The following is a 20,035-nucleotide window of genomic DNA, read 5'->3' as shown; positions in this document are numbered from 1 at the left end:
AGCCTCACATGTAATCTTTCTTTGATTTGATACAGATGCATGTTAATTAATTACTTTATGTATGATTTTTGTTTGTTTTAACCGATTATTTTCGTACTTTTGTCCTTCATAGGCGCATTCTGCTTTCTCTCTCACTCTCTCTCACTCTGCCGAAATTTTATTCTGGCTAGTTTTTATTTTCGTTTTAAAGAACTTATTTATTAAACTTGTTTGTTGTTCTTTTGTTGAACTTGTTTGTTGTTGTTTGATTGAACTTCTTTGTTGTTGGTTATTATTGTTTGATGTTGATAACAAAAAATTCAACCTTAAGTTAACGTGAAATTTTTTAAATTCGATATAAATTTTGTACTAGTGGTTTGTTTTATCTTTTCTTTTCTGTTACTATTATTATTTTTTATTTTAATATCACAATGCTACCTACTTTTTTTAACCAACGCCTTATTAAACCAAATGTTTCAAATATATTTAACGTAATTAATTTTAAACTTAGATGCAAATAGTTTAAGATATAAAATATAATTAATAATATGAAAGATATGATAATATAAATTTAAATAATTAATCTACAAATAAAAAAAATAAAAATTTTAAAAGTAACGAGATAAAGAACTCAAAATTATAAAAAATTATGTGTTTAAAATGAATTGATATATTAATTAAAATATTTAATAAAAATATTTTAATTGAAAATATTCATAAAACACGTTTAAAAACAAACATATTTAAAATTATTAGTGCAAACAATGAAAATAAAGTGCACCCAATAATAACAATAAGGGTTAAATATGTTTTTGGTCCCTTAACTTTCAGCGAAAATTGGAATTAGTCCCTCTTCAAAACTTTGGACTAATTTAGTCCCCAAACTTTAAAAATGTGTGAATTTAGTCATTTTAACCAAATTTTGTTAACTTTATTTGATGTTTCAAACGCATTTCTCAGGAAACATTGAAGCAAAAATGTGTCAAACGGTATAAATAACTCAAATGCTATCATGAAATGCACTTGAAACATCAAATAAACCTAACAAAATTTAGTTAAAAGAACTAAATTCACACATTTCTAAAGTTTCGGGATAAATTAGGCAAGTTTTAAAGAGGAACTAATTCCAATTTTCGCTAAAAGTTAAGGCACCAAAAACATAATATGCATAAGATACTAATTAATTTTTAATATTTATATTTATTTTAGAAGATAATAAATATTATTATAAATATCAAATCATTTTAGTTATAAATATAATTATATTTATTATGTTGATGTATTTAATATTTAACTATATTTTCTATTTCTATATTTATACAAAAAGTAGAAATTTAAAATATAAATAAGAAGAATATTCGGGTAGAGAAAGTTTTAAAAAGTACATTATGAAATAAAAGTACTTTTTTAACTATTATTTCTAAAATTTGTTAAGTGTGAACATATTTCAAAGACTTTTAGAAATAGGATTGAATTCATGTTATCCAACGAAAGTGAAAAATTAAGCCTATTTGTATATTAAAAAATATTTGTTATAATTATTTGTATTAAAAATTTAAATATTGATAAAAACATGTTTCATTTTAGAAATATTAAATTATATTTTAAAACTTAAAAAATATATATTTTAAATAATATATTAACACCATTCAATACACATTACATGGGTATAAAAAAACAAACTTTTGTAGAAAAAGAAATAAAAGGTAAAGAAGAACAATATCAAATATTTGAAATAATTTGTATCTGAAAGTATAATTCTTTTCTTCTTTTCTTCTTTTAAATTACCTTAATATTCTCAATTATCTATTATAAAAAGAAAAGTCGCTATCAGTTTCCTTGAATCTCCCGTTCGTTTAGGGAAGTTATACATATTAGCTATTTCATGAATCTAACATTTCTTTCTCTTTCAACCATGAAAGAAGAGAAAGAAACCATGGTAGAATTGAAGACACAAACCAAGAAGAAACAGAAAAGTGAGAAAGAGAGAGAAGATGAGAAAGACTTCATCAGTGCGTTGCCGGACGATGTTCTTGTTCACATCATTCATTTTGTGGACACAGCTACCGCAGTTCGAACCTTTCTCTTATCGAAACGATGGATCAACCTTTGGAAATCTCTCACCACTCTCTCCTTCAGACGCTGCGATTTCAAAAACCTAGTCAACTACAACCAGTTTGTCCACCACGTTGTCTCCCATAGAGACACTTCCATTCGTTTGCATAGTCTTGAATTCGACGCATGCGTCGCAGCAAAAGAGCTTCTCAACCTTTTCATTCCTCTTCTGCATTATGTCCCACATTTGAGAATCTTTCTCTTTCACCTATCTACAAAAGTTGTTCATTATTCCATACCTATCATCTTTTCTTCACCCTCTCTCACATCTGTCACTCTCGTTCATTCAAACCGTATTATCTTTAAACTTCCACAATCTCTAGAACTACCTGCGCTCAAAACCTTGAGCCTCACTAACGTCTCCTTCACCGCAAGGAACAGTGATGATGAGTGCGCTGAACCCTTTTCATCCTGTTTCTTGTTGAAAAGTTTGTTCCTTACGGGGTGTTCTTTGAGCAACCCTGCCAAAATCCTCAGCATATCAAATCCCAACCTTTCTCGTTTCACCATGACAAGGTGCTCCAAAGAGATATACAATATTGTGCTTTCTACTCCGAATCTCACCCATCTAGCTATCAGAAGTTGCTATACCTTTCATGAAGTCTCCTCCACGTGTGATCTTGCGCTTCTTGAAGAAGCCAACATTGAGATCATTATGTGTCGTTCTCATGAAATCGTTCTAAGATTGCTGAAAATGTTATCCTATGCAAAGATATTGATGCTCTCTAAGTGCGTCCTTGCAGAAATTCTACACGTGAGTTACTTTTGTTCTGTGTTTTCTTCTCCCCTTGTTTGCATTCTCACGTCAATTTTTTTAATATAATCATGATCTTTTAATCACAGTATCATTAAATGTTTGCTCTGACTGTGTAGGCTGCGCACAAAGATATGTTTCATCATCCAAGTATTCTACCTCCGCACTTTGTTAGACTACAGACATTGAAGGTTGAAAACTTTCACCAAACAGAATTTTTGATGAAGTACTTACTTCAGAACTCTCAACTGACCAAAGTTGAGGTCATAAATTTTTGAAAGTTATACCTCTTTACAACCTCTATTCTATATTCTAAGGTAGATACATACTTTTACAAATTTTAATTCATTTTATATTTCCTTCTTAGTATTTAATGAAGGTTATTTACCATACTAATATCTTAGTTGTTACGTTTCATTCCAGATAATCCAGGAAAGAGACATGGTAACTCCCTTGGCTCGGATACAGGTTGATTATGCCATTAATGCCTTTCAGAAAGGAACTGCATATTTCGTAACTATAGCGATCTGCTTCTATAAAAGATAAGGCGGCTTAAGGTGGCAATTTTTTCAGGCTTCTTCATTCTTTAATTTGAACATTAAAGGTGAATGATATAAATATATTTGTACAAAATTATACTAGTTTCAAATGTAAGTTATGATTACTTTTCCCAAAAATTAAAGTAAAAGGAGATCGTAATAAACTTAAATTTCATATGTTTCTTAGTAATTTTATTTAAATTTTATTTTATAAGAATTTAGTAATATTTAGTTTAATTTTAATAAAGATAAAATATGAATAAGTAATTTTGATTTTTTATTTATTAAAGTTCATTATTATTTTATTATTTTGATATAAGTTAAAAACATATTAAAGATTTGTTTTTATTTTAAGTCATTGATATTTTATATGTTTTTAGTTTTTATTATATGTATTTGGTCGAAGATTCTGTTTATATTTATTTAAAGATATCAAGATTTAATAAAAATAATCAAAATAAATAAATTAAACAATCAAATTATTTGTGTCAAATTTTTTTTAACGTAGCATTATCAACCTTAAAAAATTTGCACTATCTTGACTTATATTTTCTTTTATCGGTTTTGTTTTCCATTTATTTTTCTTTTTCCGTGAATGAAAACCCTTGAATGTGCTGAAACATTACATTAGATAACTTAATTAATTACTGTGATTTTTTATATGGGTTGTGTTTTGTGAAGGTTTATGAAGTTCGTCCCACATAAATGAACACTAGAGAATTTGACATTTCTGTATTTGGTATTAGTTTATCTTAAAATATCCCAAGTTTTCTTTCTTATTAATTCAACAATTAACTTGCCATGTTACTCCACATAGAGCATTGCACGGAAGAAAGATGGGATGGTAATTTGGTGTTCCTTATTTCGGATTGCCGGTACCAAGATTATGTTGAATATTATTGGGTACTATAACAATTTTGATAATTATTTCAAACTTGTGATTTGACAGTAATAGGACTAACAAGTATAATTTGTTTTAAATTTAGGTCATTTATATATATATATATATATATATATATATATATATATATAACAAATCATGTATTAATGTTATTATATTTTATTAATTAATTATAAACGTGATTAAGAACATATATGTCATAAAATGTATTATGTAGAGAAAAAAAAATAATATTTTAATTTGTTAAGGGACCAAATTGAAATAGTGAAACCTAAAAGAAGTAACCTACCGAGATTGCATAAATGGTCATAGTCTCTGTATGTGCGCACGCTCACATAATTTCTTTCTCTCACATAATTTCTTTCTCTTCGTTCCATCATAGGAGAAAATCAAATTTAGTGACAAGATGAACGTCCTCTCACATATCACTAGTACAGGACACGGAAATGGCACCGGTTAATTTCGTTTATAGGCACCGGTTCTACAACCGAGGCATATAAAGACGAGGTAAAAAGGATAAATTTAATAACTCGGTTGCGAACCGAGTCAAAAAGAGATCGGTCGGTTTTTGCCTCGGTCTTTCTTTGAACCGAGACCGTATCTTAGAAAATTCAATAAAAAAAAAATTCAAAATACTGCTGAACCTGCTGGGATTCATTACAGAGCACCAAAGTTCATTACAGAGATCAATTCAGATACATTACAGAGCATATAACAAAAGCCACTGGGATGAAAGAATTCATGTTGTTCATTACAGAGCATATAACAAATGGAAACAAAATCAGAAAATATAATCCAAAAATCATTACAAAGCATTAAAGTTCAGATACATCAGAAAATCAGAAAATAATAGTTCAAATATATTACAGAGCATATAACAAATGAAAAGAAAAATCAAAGAAACCAAGGATTCATACTTTTGAAACCCAGCCTCAAACCCCATTTCCCAGTTTCTGAAAATCGTCAATGGCAGGCGGCTCCCGACGGCAAGCGGGAAGCGGGAAGTGGGAAGCGACTCCCGACGGCAAGCGGCGAGCGCGAAGCGGCGAGCGTGAAGCGGCGAGCGTGAAGCGGCGAGCGCGAAGCGGCGACCGACGGCAAGCGGCGAGAGCGAAGCGGCTCCTGACGGCAAGCGGCAAGCGACTCCACCACTGGCACGGGATCTGGATCTGGATCTGGATCTGGCCACCGCTTGCTCTTCACTCGAGAGGCGATGCAGTAGCAGGCGAGGTGGAATGGCGGTGCTTGCAGGTTTGTGCGTGGTGGCCGGCGGTGCTTGCGGCGCTGATGATGGGTTTGGTGGAGAGGAGAAATCAGAGGGAGGGAGGCAAACACTACAAGAAAATGATTAATTACCGAAGGTATATTTTCGACGGCCTTTTGGCCTTCGATAAAGTTGATTTTACCGAAGGACTTTAACCTTCGGTATTGGTATAGTGATTTTACCGAAAGAATGTGGCCGTCGGTGTAAGGTTCGACTTATGAAATTAGAATTTGAGATTTTTCTCTCCCATTCTCCCAAATTTTGTCTTCCTTAAAACTCTCCCGCACTCCCTCGCCTACCTCCCGCGCCACCCAGAGCCGCCTCCGTTCCTACCACCTCATCGTCCGGCTCCGCCGACCGCACCGTCGACTCTGCCGACCGCGCCGTCGACTCCGCCCTTGCTGCTGACCTCGGCCTTCGCCTCGTCCACGTCGACACCTCGCGCACCGAGGAGATCGAAGACACCGTCATGGGGATCTTTGAAATCCGGCTGGCTCGGCTTCGTCCAGCCTCTCTGCCGTGGGATGCGCCGCTGTCGCGGCCTTGTTCTCGGCATCGTCGGAATCTCCGCGTCGGCTAGGTCTTTGGCCACTTGCAGTTTGGCCTTCAAAACGAGCGTGCTCTATTTTGATACTCAAGCAGTACGTATTTTTAGTCTTTCCTTCATTGAGTGAAGATCCCTTCTTCAGTTGAAATTAAAATAGTAATCGATGTATCAATGCTTTAATTTTGTGATCCACTTGTTGTTTGAGAGACTTGATTCTTAATTGATATTGTAGCATTTGTTTCATGATTCTGAAGCATTTTTTGTTTTTGTGGCACTGTAACTGGTGTGTAACAGTTTGGATTTTATGATTAGCATGTGCGTTAACACTATTGAAACTGGTGTGTAACATAATGAATTCAGTTTTTGATAGAATTAGAATAACATGTATGGATTTGTTGTTCAGTCCGTGCAAACAAGCATTTTTGTTACTGGAATAGTGTTAGCTGGAATAGTGTAGCGACCATTGATGTTGATATGGTGTGTATTGCTTATTCACTGTAAACTACTGACTTGCTATTTATTTAATTTTATATTATGTAGTTAATTTGCTTTATAAGTGAACTATTGTCATATACTGTCATGTGTTGGTAAGTCATATGTATGATTTGTGTAGACCTGCACTGCAAAAGAAAGGACACCTTGTTGAAATTGTGCTTCCCAAATATGATTGTAAGCAATATGATCGTGTCTGCAACTTACGGGTATGCCATTTCATTAAGAAAATAATTGAACGTGTTGATAGTCTTGGTAGTTGGTATCCTGCACTACTTGAAATAATGTGATTATTCATTCAGGCTTTGAGCGTGGAGATAGAATCATACTTTGATCACCAATTATACAAAAGTAAAATCTGGGTTGGCAGTGTTGTAGGTATTTTATTAGATATTTTCGTTTTAATTGATTGTCTTTTACTGGTTCAGTAACTTCACTTTGACTGTGCAGGTCTTCCTGTTTATTTTATTGAGCCCCAGCATCCTTCTAAGTTCTTTTGGAGAGGAAAATTTTATGGCGAGCATGATGATTTCAGACGATTTTCATTTTTTAGCCGTGCTGCTCTTGAGTTTCTTCTGCAAGCTGGCAAGAAGCCAAATATCATTCATTGCCATGATTGGCAGACAGCATTTATTGTATGAGCTGTATAGTTCTTTCTAGCATATTTTTGCTCTTTCAGTTACTAATAGTATGGCATATCTGTTTCTTTGCTAGGCTCCTCTGTACTGGGAGATATTTGTACATAAAGGATTAAATTCAGCTAGGATATGCTTTACATGCCACAACTTTAAGTATCAGGGGACTGCAGCAGCTTCAGAGTTAGACTCATGTGGTCTTGTTAGCCAGAATCTAAACCAATCAGATAAAATGCAGGACAACTCAGCACGGGATAGAGTTAATTCTGTCAAGGTAAGGTCATAAAATATTACTGATCATATTATATATCTTCAATAAATATAGGTAATAGAGATTTTCCTTTCATGATCAGGGTGGGATTGTTTTCTCAAACATTGTGACAACAGTTTCACCTACTTATGCCCAAGAAGTGAGAACTGCAGAGGTATGGTTTATTTCTTGTTCTAGTGCAGTATGTATTTTCTAGTTCTACCAAAATATCTTTTGTCTTTAATTAATTAATATAAATAATAAGGCAACAACACATGTTGGCACAAACATATAGATGTCTCCACGTAATGTTTTTCAAGGGAGTTGGTTCTTGACCATGACATATTGAGTCTTTAGAATTTGATTTTGCAACTTCTGCGTCTCAAATCAACTTTAGAATTTGATTTGGGGAGAATTTATTTTGTTCATTTTTCAAGCCCAAGTAGCTTTCAAGTGCAGGTGTGCTCCACCTAACAACTTAAGCTTTCTGTAAATTTTGTTCTCAACAAGAATAAAAAGGGCTATGCTACTAATAATAATGTAGGATTCTAGCCTATGTCTTTGTATCATCATTTGGAATTTGTTATTATTACCTGTCTAACAGAAGGGAACTTAGTTAGCTGATCCAATTTGCAAATTGGCATGGTTTGGAAATTATTTGCATTTAATTTTACGAGGATTTTTCTGTTTTTCTATATATTAAGAAAACGATAGAGAGACATACAATTCATTCTCAACGTTATTTAACTTTAAACTAGTGCTCTTCCTAATTTTTCAGTCTTAAAAAAGTTGTTCCAATAAAAATGCAGGGAATCCTGATGCATGGAATCCTGCCACTGATGAATTTCTTCCAGTCCAGTACAATGCAACTGATCTGCACGGGAAAGTAGAGAATAAGCAAGCCTTGAGAAGGAAACTAGGTCTTTCATCTGCAAATATTAGGAGGCCATTGGTAATTGGTAGAATATTAAATGGTAGTTGGTAGAATATTAAATGTTTTACTGGAAGGTACTAGAAGTTGTTATAGGTTTTTAGAAGATTATAGAGATCTCTTTGTAATTATTACTGTAGGGTTAAGTTCTCTATTTATAGAGACCGCTGTACTGTTTAAAATTAATCAATTTGAATAACAATCTTCTTTCAAGTTGGTACTAGAGCTCCGAACTTGTAATTGAAATTTGATATACAGGTCTGGGTTGCACAGGAAATGCCATTTCTCTGAAACCTGCTCTGCAATTTACCGAAGGCTTTTGCCCTTCGGTAAATGCCCACTGTTGGTCATTACCGAAGGCTTCTGCCCTTCGGTAAATACCCTCGTTTGGTCATTACCGAAGGCTTTTGACCCTCGGTAATTACCGAAGGCTTTTGGCCCTCGGTAATTACCGAAGGGCGAAAGCCCTCGGTAATTGTTAGCGACAAGGGATTTACCGAAGGATTTTTGGCCGTCGATAAGCCTTCGGTAAACACCCATTATCGACGACCTGTGGCTTTTACCGAGGGCTTCTGGCCTTCGGTAATGCCCTACTTTTTTGTAGTGAAAGATGAGAGCGAGAGCGCGAGATATGAGAGCAGAGTCTGAGAGGTTGCGGGAAGAAGAATAGTGAGAGTGAATAATAAAGTTTTGAACTTTAACCCTAATCGAGGCAAATATAGGCCTCGGTTATTTCCAACCCGGTGCAGTAAACTCTTTTCAAAAGCGGGTTTAAAAAGAACCGGTGCAGTATACTTTTTTCAAAAGCGGGTTTAAAAAGAACCGGTGCAGTATACTCTTTTTAAAAGCGGGTTTAAAAGAACCGAGGCATATAGTGTCTCTAAAATTACATTTCTGCCACCGCGTTTTTATATGTCTCGGGTTTTCAAAAACCGAGGTATAATACGCGATTTTAAAACTCTATTTTTTACTAGTGTATGGGATAGTGACTCCTATACCTTTTGTAATATGCAATGTTTCAATTTGATCCCTCAACAAATTAAAATAAAATTAAATATATTTTTAGTTTCTTAATTATATAGCAACTGATTTTAGATTTAGTGTCTCTCAAACTTTGATACACTTGAGCCTTGTCTTAAAAAAAATTATAAATTTTCGTTTCCTAAAACTAACGCAGTTGAATTATTATAAATTTTCGTTCCCTAAAACTAACGCAGTTAAATTTGGTCTGAGATGACTAAAGCATGATCAGGTGTGATGACATCTTTTATTTTAGTTGTGTGTTACGTTTCTATTCTTCCCTTGAAAACAAGAAAGGTCTTGATGGCAAAGGAATCGTACGAGTGTGACCCATTTGGTCTTGAACCTCCACGACGGTTGTTACCGGTGATGGAGCCATGGCGGCGCTTGTAGCTTATTCCTCATCGTTGCAAGGTTGCTTTTTTTGCATTCTGACAAATATAACCTTCCCCATTTCCCTGCAGTGTATCTTCTCTCTTTCGAAGAAGTGTGTGAATGGATTAACAAGTCAAAGAAATTAAGCAGAATTTTTAATGGCTGAAACTGCCCACTGTTTCAAAACGAAAAGGAAAACCTTTTAAAGTGTTTTAATGGCGGAAACCTTCCCATTCTTTCCTATTTCCTTAATTACTTGCATTCATACTACATGGTCATTAAACTCAATAAAAAATAATAAATTATATGTATGGTAACAGTAAAATACCTATAGACCATTTAAATGCCCCGGTTTCAGAATTTTAGAAATTTAAACTAAATATGATTTTGACCAGTCAACTGTTTGCTAGAACTAAATATGATTATGACCAGTCAACTTTTTGTTAGAGATTTGTAAATTCGTGTTAGGATTTAATATTTGTTATGATTTAATAAATTGTTAGGATTTAAAATCTTGCTTGTTCACTAGTGCATTCAAGGAATATGACCTCGGTTATTTTCGGTTATAGGCACCGGTTCCGTAATCGAGGCATATACAGACGAGGTAAAAAATCTATCTCTTTTTGCCTCGGTTGCGAACCGAGCCAAAAACCGATAGGATTTTGCCTCGGTTGCGAACCGAGCCAAAAACCGATAGGATTTTGCCTCGGTTTCTGCTGAACCGAGTCAATATCTTGGATTCTATTGTCCCGCTTGGACCTGAACCGAGGCGTATAGTGGTTTTTATTTTCCAGAAAATGTTCCAGGAAGTTGCAGAAAGCACTGAAGCAGAAAGCACAGAAAATGTTCATGGGGTCTACTACCATCCAAAATTGCAGACCCAACTAAGCTCAATCTGCCCCCAATCCAAGAGTCTACTGCCATCCAGTGCCCTCAATCTACCTCACGGTCAAACCCAACACAGATGCAACGAGCTCTAAGCTCTCAAAGAAACCCATATGCAGCGAACAGACCCAAATCTCACCTTCTCAGACCGAGACATTCTCCGGCACAGAGACACCACCGACCACCGAACAGAGCCGCTTCTCCTCCTCCGCCGCTTCTCCTCCTCCGTCGCTTCTCCTCCTCCTCCGCCGTCATCAAACCCTAATTTGCACCACCACCATCAACATCAAACCCCAATCGCACTCACCTTTTTCACCAAAAAATCCATTGACACACTAGCACAGAAAACACTCCGTTCATCACCACCTAGCACTGCCGCCACCATTGACGCACCACCATCGGTTGCTCTTTCATCCAGAGGCGACGCACTAGCAGTAGATTTTGGAGGCGAGAGCGAGGGGAGGGAGGCGAGAGCGAGAGCAAGGGGAGGGACGCGAGAGCGAAGGGAGGCAAGAGCGAGGGGAGGGAGGCGAGAGCGAGGGACAGGAGGCGAGAGCCAGAGCGAGAGCGAGGGGCGGGAGGCGAGAGCGAGGGGCGGGAGGCGAGAGCGAGAGCGAGAGCGAGGGGCGGGAGGCGAGAGCGAGGGGCGGGAGGCGAGAGCGAGGGGCGGGAGGCGAGAGCGAGGGGAGGGGAGGCGAGAGCCAGGGGAGGGAGGGAGGGAGAGCCAGGGGAGGGAGGGAGAGCCAGGGGAGGCGAGAGCGCAGAGGGAGCTAGGTTAACTTGGGGAAAATTTTGGGAAAAAAAGAGAGGCTTATATGCCTCGGGTCTGAGGCAGTAGAGGCTTATGCCTCGGTCTCTCCTACCAACCGATGTCGTATAGCTCTTTCACCTCGGGTTTCTCTTAACCGCGTCAGAAACTGCGTCAGACATTGATAATTAGGCACCGGTTGCCTTCACAACCGAAGTGATATCTCTTTTTGGCACCGGTCTCGTCTGAACCGAGGCCTATAAGGTCTCGTTAATTACGAAACTGCCACCGTGTCTCAATAGGCAGCGGTTTGGTGTAAAAAGAGGTCTATTGTGCGAGTTTAAAAGCATATTTTGTACTAGTGGTTGTGTTATTATTTTGTTGATATAATTGGTAGACTAGATAGAATTAAAATTAATTTTGTTATAATCTTAATGTATAAATATCTGTATATGCATTATGCATGTATGGGGATAATACACAAACTATTTTTGCTTCTCTATTTTTCTTACTCTACAATCTCAATACTTAGTTTGAATGATGATTCTCATTATTTAAGATGGTATCAGAGCTCTTCAATTGAAGAGTTTTGTTGTACCTCTGATCTTCATTGGGTTGCCCCTTCTTGATTTCTTTGTGTTTTTTTACAAACTAACTCATGGTTGCCATTAATCAGAATCTTATCATGAGTAAGTTAAATGCAGCCACAACAAATGCCAGTAACAAGGTATCTTGCACATTCTGTGGAAAAGATTACCACATGGCTAAAAATTGTTACAAAAAGAATGGTTATCCATTAGGATCTTCAGGATCCTCATACAACAAAAGGATAAGAGGAATAGAGGAGGCTTTGGCGGAAGATCAAATTCAGGTTCATACAACTCAAAGGTTTACACTTTTTGCAATATCATTGGACACACTCTTGATGAATTCTTGATGAATGCTTTAAGAAGCATGGTTACCCTCCTAGGCATAAACTGCACAGACCTGTTATGGTGAACAATGCTGCCACACAATGCTGCCACAAGTAACACTAAAGGATCCATTGATCACACTCAAGTATCTGACTCGAATGAGTTAAAAATCACTCCTCAACAATATCAATATTTGATAGCCCTGCTGCAACAACAAGCACAATTAGGATCCTCTACAACTACTTCCTACAGAAATCAAATTGGTACAACTTTCTCTCCAAATACTTCTTTTATAGGTAATGTGCTACCAATTTTTCATGCTATGGATTATAGATTCAGGAGCCGGTGATCATGTATCTTCTTCCCTGAATCTATACTCATCCTATAAGGCTATATACTCATCCTATAAGGCTATTGATCCCATCACAGTAAAACTACCAAATGGACAACAAATCACAGCCTCATATTCTGGAACAGTAAAGATTAATGATTCTTTGTCTATTTCTAATGTCTTATATCTTCCCCAATTTAATTTCAATCTTTTATATATATATATATATATATATATATATATATATATATATATATATATATATGTTTCCAAGCTTACTACAGTCCATAATTGTCAACTAATATTTCTTGACAATCAATCTTTTATACAAGACAGACACAACAAGAGGATGATTGATATAGTTGATGCTGGATTGTATACACTCAAGACTTCTTTTAACAGACCTTGGATGGTTATAAAAAAACGAACTTTTGTAGAAAAAGAAAATGAAAGTATATTTTTTTCCTTTTTCAATTACCTTAATATTCTCAGTTATCTATTATGAAAAGAAAAATCGCTGTCAGTTTTCTTGAATCTCGCATTCGTTTAGGGAGGATATACATATTAGGTATTTCCTGAATCTAACACTTCTTTTCCTTTCAACCATGGAAGAAGAGGAAAAAACCATGGTAGAATTGAATACACAAACCAAGAAAAAACAGAAAAGTGAGAAAGATAGAGAAGATGAGAAAAATTTGATCAGTGGATTGCCCGACGATGTTCTTCTTCACATAAGTTACCGCAGTTCGAACCTCTTTCTTATCAAAGCGATGTAACAACCTTTAGAATGTCTCACCGCTCTGAGTTTCCGGCGACTTGAAAACCGTCCCCACCTACTACCAATGGCGGAAACCTTCCCCCATTCTTTCCTATTTCCTTAATTACTTGCATTCATTGTACATGGTCATTAAACTCAATAAAAAATAATAAATTATATGTATGATAAAAGTAAAATACCTATAGACCATTTAAATGCCCCGGTTTCAGAATTTTGGAAATTTAAACTGAATATGATTTTGACCAGTCAACTGTTTGCTAGAGATTTGTAGATTCCAATCAAATCCATATAAAACATCTTTATCAACGGATTACAAAGATGAGAAAATTGTTCAATTTACATCTCCAGTTTTGAAATAGTTTGACTATTAATCAGTTTTTTTTTTAGGCAAAAGGACCTAACACCTAAACTGAGACTCAATTTTCACCATTCGAGTTAGTGGTTACAAATTAAATGTTTTCATGCTTGATGAACTCGTCACATTTCCCAACTTCTGCTACATAAACAACATGGTATATAACATTACTGAATGAGAAGTTGTAAATACAGCAGATTCAGTAACATGGCATAAAAAGGCCATGATGCTTTTTTACATAACAAACTGATTACAAGCTACAGTTTGCAAATCGCCTCATTCAATAACAGATTGAAGCTGCTGAAATGAGCTGAACCTTGAGCCTTAGTACAGTGTAATTAGAATGAGCACCTAACATAAATAAAAAGTTCCTATAGCTATGTTAAAAATAAGCACTCTACAGCATCCAAGACGCATCCTAACTATTGCCAACGTTTAAGGGGCTTCGCCGAAGAAGAGCTACTGGCAGTGGGTTTTCTAACCCCTACATGCCAAGGGAGATTGGGTCTCAGATCAATTTAAATAGGGATGTGAGAGTAAAATATTAGACATAGCAGAATAAAAGTATAGGTTAATTGAATATGCATACTTGATGGAGCCTTCGAGGAGCTTTTGCTTAATGATAGCCTAGAAGGTATTGTCCGCAATTATGAGAATGATGCACATTGCAGAAATAATTAGTACGAGTACAAGTTCAAAATAGATTAATTATATAGATTTGATCACTATTCATGTGTGTTTGGTTTTGGTTTTAAGAAGAGTATATAGATTAATTATCTCTGTGTGGCCAATTTCCCTCCCATCCATCTTTTAAGCATCTCAAGTGCAGCTTTTGGTTGATCCATAGGAACCATATGCCCAGCCTCATATATCTATCATGATATCACATTACAAAGAGTTACCAAATGTGAAATTAACAGTGCCTCACTGCAGAAGACAGCACAGAACACAAACCTTGAGAAAAGATACAGGTCAGCTGTTTAAAGACCCTGCATCTACACCATCAACAACAAATTTCACTGTAGGAGATGTTCCAAACGCCTTTTCATCCAATCTTGAATCATAGACAGTAATTTTCTTTTGTTTAGGTTCAACTGTAAAATTGAAATTGAAATTGAAATTGATGATTGCGATGAGAAGAAAGATGTACGATGGAGAAGCTTTTGAAAATTATTTAGGATTATGTGATTTTGGTGTTCTTGAGTTCTGATTTGGGTCTCTATAGTGGTGAAGGAAGATGAACTGATGCAAGATGAAGGTTTCTAGACTTTGATTTGGTTCCGCGATGGTGGTTTATGTTTGCAAGTTTGCTTTGCCATGGCAACGCGAAAGTCGTGTGAAGATGAAAATGATGATGGTGGAAGGGGTGTAACCACGTTATGGTGGTGATGGTTGTGGAAAGAATGAGAGTTTTTGAGTGTACAATGCTAGTATCAATCTGGCACACGGTGGGCAAGTAAGTTGACATCATACGTGGTATACCGTTAGCCACATAAAATTAAATTTAATATAATTGGTTTTTGAGGACTAAAAATTAAAGTTTCTTAAGGTGAATGGTCAAAGTGTACCAAAGTTTGAAAGATGGAGCAAATCTAAAATCGCATGATAGTTGAGAGACTAAAAACATATTTAACCCATTAAAACACTACTTATGACTGCTACACAATAATCCTTTCATGACATATATGTTCTTAGTCATATTTACTTAATTAGATCACTTTATAATTTTAACACACACATACATATTATATATATATATATATATATATATATATGTATGTATAATTTATGTATCTGTATGAATGATCTAAATTGCTAACAATCTTCCATATGTCACAAATATATATGTCCATATAAATTCTTACAAATGTGTTAGACTTTATAAGTTCAAAATTGTCATTATATACCTTGAGCATATTCAAAGTTCTTGTTCATTGATTATATCGGCATGTAAAAGCAATTTTTATTGCATCAATTGTAATCAAACCTAAGAATGATCATTAATGTTGGCAGAATCAAATGCATGGATTCAGCATGAAATGTGTAGCATCAAAATTACATGAAGGTCACATATATACATTTGTTTTCAAGTTATCCTTACTTTATCTCAATGGGACCAATAAAATAACCTTAACATACAGAGTGTAATTTCTGAATAATAAATCATATATTTATTTAACCAAAAAAAATGTCCATGAGAATGTATACATACGAAAAAAATAAAATACAAATAAACAAAAGTGACTAACTCCCACTAAATAAAAAATTATAGAAAGATAATATTTTTAAATAATGAAACTTCTTTAATTTATAATTATACTTAAAAATTTTTGTTATTTTAAAATTTCACTATTTTAAAATATTCATTTAAATAATAAGACTTTTTTAATAATATTTCTAATTATTCTTAAACATTTTATTATTAAAATAATAAAGTCTCATATTATTTAAGAAAGCAGTTTCACTTCTAAAATATAATTTCTGATAACAGAAAACAATTTTATATATAAATTAAATTCTTAATGTCTAACATAAAAAATAATTTTATATTTATTTATTATACTTTTTTATCTTAGTTATCATATTTTCAATATTTACTTTAGTCATTAAATATTATACTTCAAAAAATTAATGGTAATAATATATTTAATATATCTTTTCTGTTACTATTATTATTTTTTATTTTAATATTACAATGCTAACTACTTTTTTTAACCAACACCTTATTAAAACTTAACTGAAAATAGTTTAAGATATAAAATATAATTAATAATATGAAAGATATGATAATATAAATTTAAATAAATAATCTACAAATAAAACAAATAAAAGTTTTAAAAGTAATGAGATAAACAACTCAAAATTATAAAAGTTATGTGTTTAAAGAATTGATATATTAATTAAAATAATTAATAAAAATATACTAACTGAAGATATTTATAAGCACACGTTTAAAAAGAAACATTTAAAATTATTAATTGCAAACAATGAACATAAAGTGCACCGAATAATAACAATAAATATTTAAATATGCATAAGATACTAATTAATTTTTAATTTATGTTTATTTTAGAAGTTAATAAATATTATTATAAATATCAAATCATTTTAATTATAAATATAATTATATTTATTATTTTGATGTATTTAATATTTAACAATAATTTCCATTTCTATATTTATACTAAAAGTAGGAATTTAAAATATAAATAAGAAGAATATTCGGGTAGAGAAAGTTTTAAAAACTACGTTCTGAAATAAAAGTACTTTTTTAACTATTACCTGTAAGTATAATCTAATAGTAAGGGTCATTCCACGTTTAATATCACAACTATCAATTATCGTATGCTATAAATTTATAAGAAAGAAAAACGAATAAAATAATATAAATTGATTGACAACATTATATTTGTATATTAAAAAGTATTTGCTATAATTATTTGTATTAAAAATTTAAATATTGATAAAAACATGTTTTATTTTAGAAATATTAAATTATATTTTAAAACTTAAAAAAATATTTTTTAAATAATCTATTAACACCATTCAATACACATTATATTTATTTAACAGACATTGGATGGTTATAAAAAACAAACTTTTGTAGAAAAAGAAATAAAAGGTAAAGAAGAACAATATCAAATATTTGAAAAATTTGTATCTGAAAGTATAATTTTTTTTTTTCTTTTCAATTGTCAGTTTCCTTGAATCTCGCATTGGTTTAGGAAGGTTATACATATTAGGTATTTCAAGAATCTAATACTTCTTTTCCTTTCAACCATGGAAGAAGAGAAAGAGAGCATGGCAGAGTTAAAGACACAAACCAAGGAGAAACAGAAAAGTGAGAAAGAGAGAGAAGATGAGAAAGACTTTATCAGTGCGTTGCCCGACGATGTTCTTCTTCACATCATCCATTTTGTGGACACAGTTACCGCAGTTCGAACCTCTTTCTTATCAAAGCGATGGAACAACCTTTGGAAATGTCTCACCGCTCTGAGTTTCAGACCCCGCGACTTCAAAACCGTCGTCACTTACAACCAATTTGTCTTCCGCGTTCTCGCCCAGAGAGACACTTCCATTCGCGTGCATCATCTTGATTTGGAAGCATGCGACAACGTAACAGTAGATTCTCTTTGCCTTTTCGTTTCTCTTCTGCATTTTGTGCCTAATTTGATACTCCATTCCGATAGTAAACCTACAAAGCAATATTATTATTCCATACCTGCCTTTTCTTCACCCTATCTCACATCTCTCACTCTCACTCTTACAGAGCAATATGCTTGTCGTATCTTGGAACTTCCAAAATCACTAGAACTACCAGCACTCAAAACCCTGAATCTCACCCATGTCTCTTTCGCCGCAGGGGACAATGATGAGTACTCTGAACCCTTCTCATCCTGTTTCTTGTTGAACAGTTTGGTCCTTGTGGGGTGTTCTATAAAGAACCCTGCCAAAGTCCTCGTCATATCAAACCCAAACCTTTCTCGTTTCACCGTGAAAAAAAACTTCGAAGCAAAGTACAAGATTCTGCTTTCTACCTCGAATCTCACCCATCTCGATATCAGAAGTTCGACGACCTTTCATGATGTGAACTCCACGTGTGATCTTGCACTTTTAGAAGAAGCCAACATTGGGATCACTAGAGCTTCTCATCTAAACGTTCAAAAGTTGCTGAAAATAATTTCCTATGCAAAGATATTGACACTCTCTGAGTATGTTCTTAGAGCAATACTACGTGTGAGTTACTTTTCTGTGTTTTCTTCTTCCAATGTTTGCATTCTTATACGTCAATTGTTTTTAATATAATCATAATCATTTTAATTATCCGTTAAAACATATGCTGAGTTTACTCTGATTTTGTAGTGTGTTTCAGATCCACGAATTCTACCTCCGCGCTTTGTTAGACTGGAGACATTGAAGGGGAAAAAGATTAAAGGAAGAAAAGTGCTGATGAAGTATTTACTTCAAAACTCTGAACGGAAAGAAGTTGAGGTCATAAATTTTTGAAAGTTATACCCTATTATAGTCTATTCCATACACATGGCTAAATAAATACTTTTACAAATTTTAATTTTAATTCAGTTTATATATCCCTTCTTCTTGAACAAATTATCGGCTGTGTGTTTCTGTTTGGTTACATCGTTTATCCTAAGCGGCTTTGTTCATATTTAGCTTGAATATCTTTATTTTAAAAGACAACTGTCTATTATTATGATGTTGTGGGTAAAATTCATGCTTAAGTTAAAGTCTTCAAGCAGATGACACATATATAGAGATAATATTTTCACTGAATATTTGTCTAATCTTTTCTTTGGTAAGCAATCACTACAGGTAAGGGTTTTTTGCACTGATTATTTTAAAAATTATGTTTCAGTTTTATACTCTTCATCAACAGTCACTATTACTTTTTTCCATTTTCACATTGACGGAAAGAGATTAAAAAAGTATTTGCATTAGAAAAAACATTTTATGAAACAGAAAAAAAATTGTAAGACGAAAGAACCAATGTTCGTCATGATAATATAGCGACATACTTATGTCCCTACCAGGAAGGGAAGGAAAGTGAGTGGATGACAAACATAGCAGCATGGTTTTTGTTTGGTGTCTAATGTGACTCTTGCAGTAGAGAACTAATGTGTCGTACATAAAATCTTTTTTGATGGAAGTAACTTTAACATTAGCATAAGAATAGGCTTCAATTCTTTTAAACATAATAATTTCCAAATATTTTCACAATTATACAAATATGTATAGTTTTCAAATAATTTAAAAAATGTCACTTGTGAATTTTTATAAATTTTTAAAAAATTACAAACATGGGCACTAAAGAACCTTAAAAAGTTATAGACCTTAATTCTTTAAAAAAATATCAAAACTTTTTGGTTATTTTAGAATCAAAGCTTACAAAAATTTCACCGTTGGAAAGACTTCCGTTTTTTTTTAATTGAAGCATATTAAACAATTTGAAAAGTCTTTTCTTAGTAGTAAATGTTTGAAAGAAAATGAATATTGAGGAAATTGAATTTGTAGAAAACTAGTTACTTGATAGAAGTATAGATAAGAACCGGATCGGTGACAACTCATTTTTTTCCAATTTTTTCCGATAAAACTTTTTTTTTTAAGTTTTGATTTAAGTTAAAAGTTGATATTATATTCTTTTGCGTGTTGGTTCATGAACTAGTTGTGGTAATTTCCATTTTTCTTTAAGAGGTTGTTGATACA

General features: G+C 33.8%; 2 protein-coding genes and 1 long non-coding RNA gene across 3 annotated transcripts; all 3 read left to right on the top strand.

Annotated features, from left to right (window-relative positions):
- The first annotated feature begins 1,915 nt into the window (after nucleotides 1–1,915).
- On the top strand, nucleotides 1,916–3,394 carry LOC148199687 (F-box protein At4g09920-like). Its single transcript, XM_088112758.1, has 3 exons — nucleotides 1,916–2,848; nucleotides 2,968–3,111; nucleotides 3,272–3,394. The coding sequence occupies exons 1-3, from the start codon at nucleotides 1,916–1,918 to the stop codon at nucleotides 3,392–3,394; spliced, it is 1,200 nt and encodes a 399-aa protein (XP_087968884.1).
- A 3,177-nt stretch (nucleotides 3,395–6,571) lies between these two features.
- On the top strand, nucleotides 6,572–7,380 carry LOC148199686 (uncharacterized). Its single transcript, XR_015785633.1, has 3 exons — nucleotides 6,572–6,800; nucleotides 6,894–7,226; nucleotides 7,306–7,380. It is a non-coding gene; the product is annotated as an uncharacterized LOC148199686 (long non-coding RNA).
- Nucleotides 7,381–17,593: 10,213 nt separating this feature from the next.
- LOC124826390 (F-box/FBD/LRR-repeat protein At4g26340-like) lies at nucleotides 17,594–18,820 on the top strand. The gene is made up of 2 exons (XM_047299216.1): nucleotides 17,594–18,550; nucleotides 18,677–18,820. The coding sequence occupies exons 1-2, from the start codon at nucleotides 17,594–17,596 to the stop codon at nucleotides 18,818–18,820; spliced, it is 1,101 nt and encodes a 366-aa protein (XP_047155172.1).
- Nucleotides 18,821–20,035: the final 1,215 nt, after the last annotated feature.

Source organism: Vigna umbellata, chromosome 4 (assembly GCF_029865625.1).
Source record: "Vigna umbellata cultivar VRB3 chromosome 4, Vumbellata_1.0, whole genome shotgun sequence".
Lineage (NCBI taxonomy): Eukaryota > Viridiplantae > Streptophyta > Magnoliopsida > Fabales > Fabaceae > Vigna > Vigna umbellata.
Note: the sequence above shows the minus strand (reverse complement) of the source record. Positions and strands in the feature narration are given on the sequence as shown.